An 11770-nucleotide genomic window follows, 5' to 3' on the forward strand; every position below is an offset into this window, starting at 1 on the left:
GCTCAAAAAACTCCCGTGGCTTATTTTTCAAATTGTCATGTTTAGTTTCTAAATGTCTGCGCATGAGTGAAAGTTTCCCGCGAGAGAGTAAGTAACGGTTAATGTGATTGGATGTTAATTATTTGACTAGGCTACCTGTATTTTACATTGTGTTGTTATTTCTCAAAACACTAACGTTAGGTTTCATTTTTTGGTTTCATTTTATTTTTGGCAGACGAGAAAAAACCTCACCCAAATGTATAGCCACGTTAGAAAATATAAATGTACTGTTTGAAAATGTGAAGATTTGTTGTTTTTTTTAAGTAAAAAAAAAGAAACTTTTTTTGTGAATCACATTTTTATTTGGCGTACCGCCGACGGCATTGCGTGTACCCAGTTTGGGAATACCTGGACTAGAGAATTGAGTTATTAAGATTACCAAGAATAAACGTTTTTTTCAGTGTTTATGTGTTTCTTTTATAAAAAAAAAACACTAGAAAGGCAATACATTTTGAAGACATGTTTCATTTGGGCTACACAATATTATTTGTCATGAAATCAATGGTTCTTATTGACCATTCTAACATTGATAACCAATCTAAACGTGATATCATCTAATGTTTTATCACAGGGCCCATAAACATAGATTAAAAACAAATCTGTGCTGTGCTTTTCAATTGATAAATGATTGAACACTGCTCCCTGCTGGTCAAATGGCCACATTGAACTGACTTTTATTTTGAATTGAGAAAGGATGGAACCCCAAGGATCAGATGTCAAGGATCAAGGATCAGCATGTCCCGTGCGAGAGAGGCAGTTTGAGGTTTCCAGGGTTAGAGTAGTGCAGAGGCAGTGAAGAAAGTAGAGGAAGATGGGTCAAGGGGGAGGGATCCTGAGAGGAGTGGTGTGAGTAGTAGATCTGTACCAGTACAGAGGGATAAACCAACAAGTGATATATGTTTCAGTAAGATTGGATTTTTGGCATTTATAGCAATGGTTATTAACTGTAATGCAGAGATAGAACGTAAGTCACAGAAAATAGAGGTTGTGGTGGCAGCTGCAGAGAGGTATTTGGGTGTGCGAGACTTGACATCAGAATTGTTACAGAATGTGTTAAGTGGTGGTGTCCCATCCTTTCAGGTTGTTGGCCTGAGGTAGGACTAAATAGATTTAAATAGTGGATTATGGTATTTATTATGATTTCGAATTTTTCTTGTGAGTGTAGTGTTAGATGGTAAGGTATTTGTTGTGTGTGTATATATATATATATATATATATAAGCATTGTATAAGGGAGTTATACTCCAGTCTAGTAGGTGGCAGTAATGCAACATTTATTGGATGCCAACCGCCGTTAAACCTCATCGAAGAAGAAGTAGAACATTTAAAAACAAATTTAAAAAACAAAATTACTATGTAAGGAAGTGGAGGGTGAGCCCAAACTAGCAATTAGATGTGGCATTATTTAGCTAGTCTTGGAATGAAATCAATCGTTTTTAAAATATAAAAGTAGCTAGTCTATTAAAATGAGCTTGATGAGGAATATGTGTTTACAACTAGCTAGCTAGCTACGTCAGTGCAGGGCTAAATTACAGAGCCCGCCCTTAGCTATGCTAACTAGTTATGTTAGGTAACGTTAACTACAGTAGCTAACTAATTAGGTAGTAAGAGTAATGTCAACAAACCTGTTTAGTCAATCGATTTTGTATATTTGCATGATACCAAATATTTTATTTTGTATTTTGGCGACAACGTTATCATTAGCATTTTAAATGGTCTCTCACCTCCAGAAAGTCACTCATCAACCCAAGTTGATTTTGGCTAGCCAAAAGAGAGAACTCCAGGGTTAGCTAATAATAGCTAGGTGGCAGTCAAGTCTCTGTAAGTATGGGTTTTAGGCTGACAAATATAATACTGTAATTCCATGGCATTCATACATTCCATAAGGTCCAACTAACACATTGAATCACATGACCATAGCCTTATAGACTGTCAATGGCAGGGCAACAATTGTCATCTGATTTACGGCCCAGATGTGGATCCATACACCTTGCTCTTGTGTTCTTTGACATAGTCTTTGTTGTTTCAGATCAAACAGAAGATCACAGGATGGATACTAGTGGGAAACCCTCCACAGCCCAATTCCTGCTATTAGCCACCAGCTCAGCACTGACTGCAGTCTTCTACTCTGTGTACAGGAGGAGGACAACAACAGTAGCAAGATTAAAGGTAATCACATTACAGCCTTGCCTCATCTATCTTATCTACCTTATCTCTTTAAATCTGTTAGTAGCATGTTTAGTAGTTAGGCTAAACATTGGCAAGCAACACATTGAAGGGAGTTTAAAATGCTTTGTTTGCAACTTACCAGAGCACACCACTGCGCCCAGAAATCCAATGTAACATTATCAATAGTTCAGACAGTGTTTTTCTATCATTGCAGTTTACCAGGAAATTATTTAACTTCATCACAGTGACTATAACTGCATTGACAATGATCATTTGAGGTTTTTGATTGTTATTCAATATCATTTATGTTTTACAGGGAGCCAAGAAAGTGTCTATTGATCAGGATATGAAGAACATCCTGACAGAAGCACCAGGAAAATGTGTCCCGTACGCTGCTATTGAAGGTGTTGTGAGATCTGTGAAAGAAACCTTGAACAGCCAGTTTGTGGACAACTGCAAAGGGGTCATCGAGAGGTTAACTCTAAAGGAGAAGAAGATGGTGTGGAATCGCACCACTCATCTCTGGTAAGTGCTAAAGTACACTGAAGCGTTATGGTAATATTTTGCACCTTCTCTTACTGATGGCTGTTAGGAGGCTCAATTTGTGTGGATTTATTTTTTGTGTGTGGAGACACTTTCACACACTGACGATGGCCTAGTAATGGCTAACTTTTGTTCTGCTTATGCTACCTCCTAGAATGAAACAATAAATATGGTAGCATTTAAAAAATAAAAAATAAGTTATAAAAACAAACAAACTTGATGATAAAAAACATTATGCTCTATACTGCATCTTTTTGTGGATACACATCTCTGTAGGTATCTCTAATATTTTATACCTGTCAGGAACGAGAGTGAAAAGGTCATCCACCAGCGTACCAACACGGTGCCGTTTGACCTGGTGTCCCACGACGAGGCTGTGGCAACCACCATCCGGGTCATCCGGCCCCTGGACTCCTCGGAGCTGGACCTGGAGACCACCTATGAGAACTTTCACCCCACTGCCCAGTCCCTGACCAACGTCATCGGCCACTTCATCAGCGGGGAGCGCCCTAAAGGTGTGGTCCTGTGTGGCTCAGTTGGTAGAGCATGGTCTTTGCAACACCAGGGTTGTGGGTTCAATTCCTGCTGGGGCCACCCATACAGGGAAAATTTCACTCACTACTGAGTGATTAATCTCTAAACTAGGGGGGGGGAAATACCATGATTTTCAATAAATGTAATCCATGGAATGGTCCTTGGGAAGAAGGGTTGTTGATATATATTTGACTTTTGTATCTAAAAGCATAATTTTGAAATAATTAATCAAAGCAAAGTTAATATATTTCTGCCATTTTGGACCCAGGCCTCCTTCAGGACTCCATAATGTTTAATCTGTAGGTGCTACAAAGAAAAAATGTGTTATGAAGCTTTACTGCTTGCTCTGTAATATGAGTAGTATCTTGACTTAATTTTATTGAAAATATACCATTTTTGATTAGGCAAAAGTTTAAATATATTGATGAATATTACACACTCTACAGGCATTTCAAAGTTCCAGATTGGAATCGCTGCAGCTTTTAGAGTTATGATCAGTGGTGTAGTGGAGGGTAAACACACTTTTTTTTGTGGGCATCGTGTATACTCATTCATCCGCTCAATGCGTATCAAACTAGTGTAGTGGAGGTATACGCTGTATCATGTCACATGCGCCGAATACAACCTTAGTGAAAGGCTTACTTACAAGACCTTAACCAACAATGCAGTTCTAAGAAAAAATACTTTCAAAAATAAGAAAGAAATAAAAGTAACAAATAATTAAAAAGCAGCAGTAAAATAACAATATTGAGGCTATATACAGGGGGTACTGGAACAGAGTCAATGTTCGGGGGCACCAGTTAGTTGAGGTAATATGTACATGTTGATAGAGTTATTAAAGTGACGATGCATAGACAATAACAGAGAGTAGCAGCAGCATAAAATGGGGGGGGGCAATGCAAATAGTCTGGATAGCCATTTGATTAGATGTTCAGGAGTCTTATGGCTTGGGGGTAGAAGCTGTTTAAAAGCCTCTTGGACCTAGACTTGTCGCTCGGGTACCGCTTGTCGTTCGGTAGCAAAGAGAACAGTCTATGACTAGGGTGGCTGGAGTCTTTGACAATTTTTAGGGTCTTCCTCTGACACTGCCTGGTATAGAGGTTCTGGATGGTAGGAAGCTTGACCCCAGTGATGTACTGGGCCGTTCGCACTACCCTCTGTAGTGCTTTGTGGTCGGAGGCTGAGCAGTTGCCATACCAGGCAGTGATGCAACCAGTCACGATGCTCTTGATGGTGCAGCTGTAGAACCTTTTGAGGATCTGAAGACCCATGCCAAATCTCCTGAGGGGGAATAGGTTCTGTCATGCCTTCTTCACAACTGTCTTGGTGTGCTTGAACCATGTTAGTTTGTTGGTGATGTGGACACCAAGGAACTTGAAGCGCTCAACCTGCTCCACTACAGCCCCGTCGATGAGAATGGGGGTGTGCTAGGTCCTCTTTTTCCTGTAGTCCACAATCATCTCCTTTGTCTTGATCACATTGTGGGAGTTGTTGTTTTCTTGGCACCACACGGCCAGGTCTCTGATCTCCCTATAGGCTGTCTCATCGTTGTCGGTGATCAGGCCTACCACTGTTGTCATCAGCAATTTTTTATTTAACCTTTATTTAACTAGGCAAGAACAAATTCTTATTTACAATGACGGCCTAGGAACAGTGGGTTAACTGCCTTGTTCAGGGGCAGAATGACAGATTTTTAACTTGTCAGCTCAGGGACTTGATCGACGGGGCGGCCGGGCAGGAAGTTCAGGATCCAGTTGCAGAGGGAGGTGTTTAGTCCCAGGGTCCTTAGCTTAGTGATGAGCTTTGAGGGTACTATGGTGTTGAACACTGAGCTGTAGTCAATGAATAGCATTCTCACATAGGTGTTCTTTTTGTCCAGGTGGGAAAGGGCAGTGTGGAGTGCAATAGAGATTGCATAATCTGTGTATCTGTTGGGGTGGTATGCAAATTGGAGTGGGTCTAGGGTTTCTGGGATAATGGTGTTTATGTAAGCCATTACCAGCCTTTCAAAGCACTTCATGGCTATAGAACGTGAGTGCTACGGTTCGGTAGTCGGAGATCAGGGAGGTTTTCCAATGCTTCGCAAAGGGCACCTATTGGTAGATGGGTAAAAATATAAAAAGCAGACATCGAATATCCCTTTGAGCATGGTGAAGTTATACACTTTGGATGGTGTATCAATACACCCAGTCACTAAAAAGTTACAGGCGTCCTTCCTAACTCAGTTGCCGGAGAGGAAGGAAACTACTCAGGGGTTTCACCATGAGGCCAATGGTGACGTTAAAACAGTTATAGCATTAAATGGTTATAATATGAGAACTGAGGATGGATCAACAACATTGTAGTTACTCTATAATACTAACCTAATTGACAGAGTGAAAAGAAGGAAGCCTGTACAGAATTTAAATATTCCAAAATAAAAATATTCCAATAAAATGTAAAAATCTACCAGCCACTCAGATTTTTTTACCAGCCAAAATAGTTTTGAAACCACAAATATTACACCAACAAAACATACAACAAACCAGATGAGCATGCTTTGTAATGTTTTTAAAACAATACATGTATTACTAGTAACTAACTAATGTGGTATATTGAATAATACAAACAGTCTTTTAACCAAAATATCACAGATGAGACAAAAATGTTCACCTGCCCCCTTTAACCTGTTGAGGACAGACGTTCCGCTAGCGGAACCCCGAACCCCTAGCCAACAGCCAATGGCATCGCACGGCGCGAAATACAAAACCAACTAAAATACCACAATTCAATTTTCTCAAACAATCAACTATTTTACACCATTTTAAAGATAAGACTCTCGTTAATCTAACCACATTGTCCGATTTTAAAAAGGCTTTACAGCGAAAGCAAAACATTAGATTATGTCAGGAGAGTACCCTGCCAAAAATAATCACATAGCCATTTTCAAAGCAAGCATATATGTCACAAAAACCAAAACCACAGCTAAATGCAGCACTAACCTTTGATGATCTTCATCAGATGACACTCCTAGGACATTATGTTATACAATACATGCATGTTTTGTTCAATCAAGTTCATATTTATATCAAAAAACAGCTTTTTACATTAGCATGTGATGTTCAGAACTAGCATACCCACCGAAAACTTCCGGTGAATTTACTAAATTACTCATGATAAATGTTCACAAAATACATAACAATTATTTTAAGAATTATAGATACAGAACTCCTTTATGCAATCGCGGTGTCAGATTTTAAAATAGCTTTTCGGCGAAAGCACATTTTGCAATATTCTGAGTACATAGCTCGGCCATCACGTCTAGCTATTTTGACACCCACCAAGTTTGGGGCTCACTAAACTCAGAATTACTATTAGAAAAATTGGATTACCTTTGCTGTTCTTCGTCAGAATGCACTCCCAGGACTTCTACTTCAACAACAAATGTTGTTTTGGTTCCAAATAATCCATAGTTATGTGCAAATATCCCCGTTTTGGAAGCCTTAGAAAATGTCACGTTACAGCACAGATGCTGTATTTTCGATAGCGATGCAACTGAAGGACAACAAATTGTCAGACAGGGCACTTCCTGTATGGAATCTTCTCAGGTTTTGGCCTGCCATATTAGTTCTGTTATACTCACAGACAGCATTCAAACAGTTTTAGAAACTTTAGAGTGTTTTCTATCCAAATCTACTAATTATATGCATATTCTAGTTTCTGGGCAGGAGTAGTAACCAGATTAAATCGGGTACGTTTTTTATCCGGCTGTGAATATACTGCCACCTATCCCAAAGAAGTTAAGGGTGGAAGGTTACCTTGGTAGTGAGACTCAAGTCATGTTTGTGCCTGTGATATTGAGTCTGACTAGTAGAAGTGGTTTTCTCTTCACTAGAAGTTGAAACTCAAACATAGAAAACAACCTAGCTTGTGAACAAAACAATGTAAATAGCCAAGAAACACAAGGATAAAGTCTCACTTTAGTAGACTTTTACCTCAAGTGAATTATAGCATATTTTATGCCTGTGCACAGCGCTTCTAAAAAGGTGCCTTTCACTCAGCTCTTCAGGTGCGTACAGCCCCCAGCCAGGAAGTGTTGCAGTGCGAGGTGGAATAGGCTACAGTATATAGGATTCGTAGTTCTTTGACTTTGGGCGATTCATTTACCAGCTATGAAGCAAAACGGTGAAAGTACGATGAAAACAGCTACTGCTGCATTTCTTTTACTGTAAATGTGATCATACTTGACTATTTTTATTCACAAGTGAAATGCCTGCACTGTAGAGTCCTGACAATCCGCCAACGTGGCTGGTGAAATAGACATCTTACCCGCCAGTCTGCTTTCCACTAGACACTAGGAGATTAATTTACCTATAAGCAGGAAAATAACTTAAAACACAAGGCCAAATCTACACTGGAGTTGTTTACCAAGAAGACAGTGAATGTTCCTGAGTGGCCAAGTTACAGATTTGACTTAAATCTGCTTGAAAATGTATGGCAAGACCTGAAAATAGTTGTCTAGCAATGATCAACAACCAATTTGAGCTTGAATAATTTTTTTAAAGAATAATGGGCAAATATTGCACAATCCAGGTGTGGAAGGCGCTTACACTTACCCAGAAAGTATTGACTCAGGGGTGTGAATACTTTTGTAAATGAGATATGTCTCTATTTCATTTTCAATACATAACCCAACAATTTCAAAAAACATGTTTTCACTATGTCATTATGGGGTATTGTGTGTAGATGGGTCAGAGAAAAAAATGTATTTAATAAATTTTGAATTCCAGCTGTAACACAACAAAATGTGGAATAAGTCAAGGGGTATGAATAAGGGATTTATTATTTTAGATCATTCAGAGTCTGTCACTGTTTCTCATGTTTCGAACAGGGCGCCTTTCCTTTGCCGGATGGGCCGTTTGGGATTTTTTTTTTGCCAAATTGGAGGCACCACTACACCAATGGTTGTGATCCAGTTTGAAAAAATTACCGAATGGGGAACTGTATTCAAAATGGTTGCTCTCTGCTGGTGATTTGCAGGATGTGCAATGTTACAAGTAAGTAAAATGAGGGCTGTGATTGGTTACATTGCCTACTATGCAAATTTCTCCGTATAAAATGGGCCATAACTTTTAACCTAGCAGAAATCCCTGGGTAAGGCCAAAATGTCAAATATGCCAACTTTGATAAATTATTTCTCAATTATGCTTTTAGATTCAAACGTCAACAATTCTTCCTCCAAAGGACATAGGCTATCGTATGGATTATTTTGTGAAAATCTCCAAAATCATGGTCTTTTTTGTCCTGGTTTCGTGAGGAATCAGTCATTTGAATAATGTAATGTACTTTGTGATTGATATACTTTTATCCAATAAATCAATCAATAAAATTCTATCCTAAATGGTATGTTATTATTATCTTAGGTATCCACGAGATGGAGGAGATGTTGCGTCTAGGGGTGAGTGTGACCGGGGTCGGGGAGCTGGTGCTGGACAACAACCTGGTGAAGCTCCAGCCTCCCAAGCAGGGCCTGAGGTACTTCCTCAGTCGACTGGACTATGACTCCCTGGTGGAGAAGCAGCAGAGCAGCGTCAGGTTCTGGAGGATCCTGACCATGATGTTTGGTGTGGTTGCTTCCACAACGCTCTTCTTCATCCTGTGGAAGCAGTGGTCTTACCATAGACAGAGCAGGAAGAAGAAGAATGTTCTGGAGGAATTCAAGGAGCAGCAGAGGAAGAGGATGATGGAGCTGAATGTGGAGGAGGCCAGTGTTTCCACTAGTGCCTGTACAGTTTGTTTGAGCCAGGAGCGTTCCTGTGTGTTCCTGGAGTGTGGGCATGTCTGTGCCTGTGACCAGTGCTACCAGGCTCTGCCAGAGCCAAAGAAGTGCCCTATCTGCAGGGCGACGATAGAGAGGGTAGTGCCTCTTTATAACGGCTAATGGACAATGCCATGGGGATGGCCATTGTAAATGGACTAATCTAATGTCACTGAAAAAAGGATTGTGTCGGCTTATTTTTCTGTTTTCTTTGCTTTTATAATGTTTAATTGAAAGATCAAGCTGACTTGTAGCTTGATTTGAGTTATATCAGTTGAGGAAAACATGTAATATCCAGGATCCTTAGTTGTAGAATCAGCTCAGAAGTTGAATTTTTTTCACCTCAATGTTTCTCCAAAGAACATCAAAGCCATTTTGAATAAATAAAGACAAACAATATAAATATATCCTCAACCTATTTTACAAATCTGTAGGCCCTATACTATCCACACACATTTATGTACATGTTTATGGCTGCCAGGAGAGGGTGATGTCTGCCTTGCATACCTTTTCAACAGGGATGAAAGAGTACATCATATTTTATGATTTATATAAACCATGGCATTTGAGCTAAGCAGAAAAGGTACAGAAATCATGTACAAAATAAAGCTATTTGCAAATTAAAAACCTTTGATAAAGTATGAAGTTTTGTTTTAAGTGACAATCAGTAAGTTATCATAAAAGAAGGAGCAATACACAATGGTGTTAACAACTTATTCATGAAGTGTTGACTGTTACGGGATGCCCATTGAACCGGGAAGGTAAAGAATAAATACAATATCGTGATGAGACAAGTGAATGCACCAGGAAAAAGCTACCACAGTCGGTGACGTATCTTTCTTCTGCAAATTCTGCTCGGGATTGTTTTGCATCGCTCTCCTTCACTATTTGCATTTCTCTCTTCATTAGACTTTTATTCTGTAAATGACTGTATTCCATCGATAAAATACCCATTTAGTCGTAAAGAGGAAGGAACATTTTGGATAAAATGTGTTTTATGCAAGCTATATCATAGGCTATCGTATAATTTTCAGTTTATTATCAAATCTGCTTTTTCACCGACGTCTTTCAGTATCGATTATTGACTAAGCTTTTATTGTGAAGACATGTTGGAAAGTATTGCCTTACAATGAGAAAAAACTCTATGGGGCTGATGGTGACAGGTCTCCATCACCGGTCTCCTTGCAGGATACCAACAACTTCTATTGTAGCCTACTTCACAGACTAACAACCCACCTAAACTCTGACAGATTGGGAGAAGTAAAAAAGGTGAGAGACTATTGTCTATAGGACCTCTCTAAATAATCATTACAGTAAAGGCAATAAACACGAAGGAATTGTCAGTAGAGCTCCGAGACTGTGTTGAGGCACAGATCTGGGAAAGGGTACCAAAAATGTTTTGCACTATTGAAGGTCCCCAAGAACACAGTGGCCTCCATCATTCTTAAATGGAAGAAGTTTGGAACCACCAAGACTCTTCCTAGAGCTGGCTTCCCAGCCATACTGAGCAATCGGGGGAGAAGGGCCTTGGTCAGGGATGTGACCAAGAACCCATGGTCACTCTGACAGAGCTCCAGAGTTCCTCTGTGGAGATGGGAGAGCCTTCCATAAGGACAACCATCTCTGCAGCACTCCACCAATCAGGCCTTTATGGTAGAGTGGTCAGACGGAAGCCAATCCTCAGTAAAAGGCACATGACAGCCCACTTGGAGTTTGCCAAAGGCACCTAAAGGACTCTCAGACCATGATAAACAAGATTCTCTGGTCTGATGAAACCAAGATTGAACTCTTTGGCCTGAATTCCAAGCGTCAAATCTGGAGGAAACCTGGCACCATCTTTACAGTGAAGCATGGTGGTGGCAGCATCATACTGTGGGGATGCTTTTCAGCGGCAGGGACTGGGAGACTAGTCAGGATCGAGGGTAAGATGAACGGGCAAAGTGCAGAGAGATCCTTGATGAAAACTTGCTCCAGAGCGCTCAGGACCTCAGACCGGGGCAAATGTTCACCTTCAATTTCCTACAAGACAACAACCCTAAGCACACAGCCAAGACAATACAGGAGTGGCTTCGGGACAAGTCTCTGAATGTCTTTGAGTGGCCCAGCCAGAGCCTGGACTTGAACCCGATCTAACATCTCTGGAGAGACCTGAAAATAGCTGTCCCCTTCCATCATAACAAAGATTGAAAGGATCTGCAGAGAAGAATCGGATAAACTCCCCAAATACAGGTGTGCTAAGCTTACCGTCATACCCAAGAAGACTTGAGACAGTAATCACAGGGTGTGAAACTTATGTAAATGTGATATGATATTTGCAAAAATGTCTAAAAAACTGTTTTTGCTTTGTCATTATGTCATTCCTATACATCAGATGTTTTTTAAAGGCATAAACTGGTTTGCTATGTCACCTTGAAAAGTTATGCCCACGCATACTATAGATTAATTTGATGCTAAATATTTTTGGGCACATTAACAAATCAAATTGTATTTGTCACATGTGCCGAAAACAACTGTTGTAGACATTTACATTTAAGTCATTTAGCAGACGCTCTTATCCAGAGCGACTTACAGTAGTGAATGCATTACATTTCATAAATTTTTCGTACTGGCCCCCCGTGGGAATACAAACCCACAACCCTGGCGTTGCACACACCATGCTGGCGTTGCAAACACCATGCTCTACCAACTG

General features: G+C 40.0%; 1 protein-coding gene across 3 annotated transcripts; it reads left to right on the forward strand.

Moving 5' to 3' along the window:
• Nucleotides 1-1321: 1321 nt before the first annotated feature.
• On the forward strand, nucleotides 1322-9722 carry LOC106567144 (mitochondrial ubiquitin ligase activator of NFKB 1). Of its 3 annotated transcripts, none has more exons than XM_014136103.2 (6): nucleotides 1337-1409; nucleotides 1769-1859; nucleotides 2068-2207; nucleotides 2524-2732; nucleotides 3054-3265; nucleotides 8687-9722. In XM_014136103.2, the coding sequence occupies exons 3-6, from the start codon at nucleotides 2088-2090 to the stop codon at nucleotides 9202-9204; spliced, it is 1059 nt and encodes a 352-aa protein (XP_013991578.1). In that variant the 5' UTR covers nucleotides 1337-1409; nucleotides 1769-1859; nucleotides 2068-2087; the 3' UTR covers nucleotides 9205-9722. The 3 variants fall into 3 exon arrangements, with proteins under 3 accessions (XP_013991580.1, XP_013991578.1, XP_013991579.1); XM_014136104.2 differs by having other exon boundaries at nucleotides 1367-1394; XM_014136105.2 differs by lacking the exon at nucleotides 1769-1859 and having other exon boundaries at nucleotides 1322-1409.
• The last annotated feature ends 2048 nt before the right edge of the window (nucleotides 9723-11770 follow it).

The sequence above is a fragment of the Salmo salar genome, chromosome ssa13, assembly GCF_905237065.1.
Source record: "Salmo salar chromosome ssa13, Ssal_v3.1, whole genome shotgun sequence".
Classification (NCBI taxonomy): domain Eukaryota; kingdom Metazoa; phylum Chordata; class Actinopteri; order Salmoniformes; family Salmonidae; genus Salmo; species Salmo salar.

Bases quoted from the DNA above. Each gene is read 5' to 3' on its own strand.
- LOC106567144 (XM_014136105.2), top strand. From the start codon at position 2,088: ATGGATACTAGTGGGAAACCCTCCACAGCCCAATTCCTGCTATTAGCC. The intron at 2,208-2,523 runs GTAATCACATTA...TATGTTTTACAG, and splicing joins CAACAGTAGCAAGATTAAAG to GGAGCCAAGAAAGTGTCTAT. The intron at 2,733-3,053 runs GTAAGTGCTAAA...TATACCTGTCAG, and splicing joins AATCGCACCACTCATCTCTG to GAACGAGAGTGAAAAGGTCA.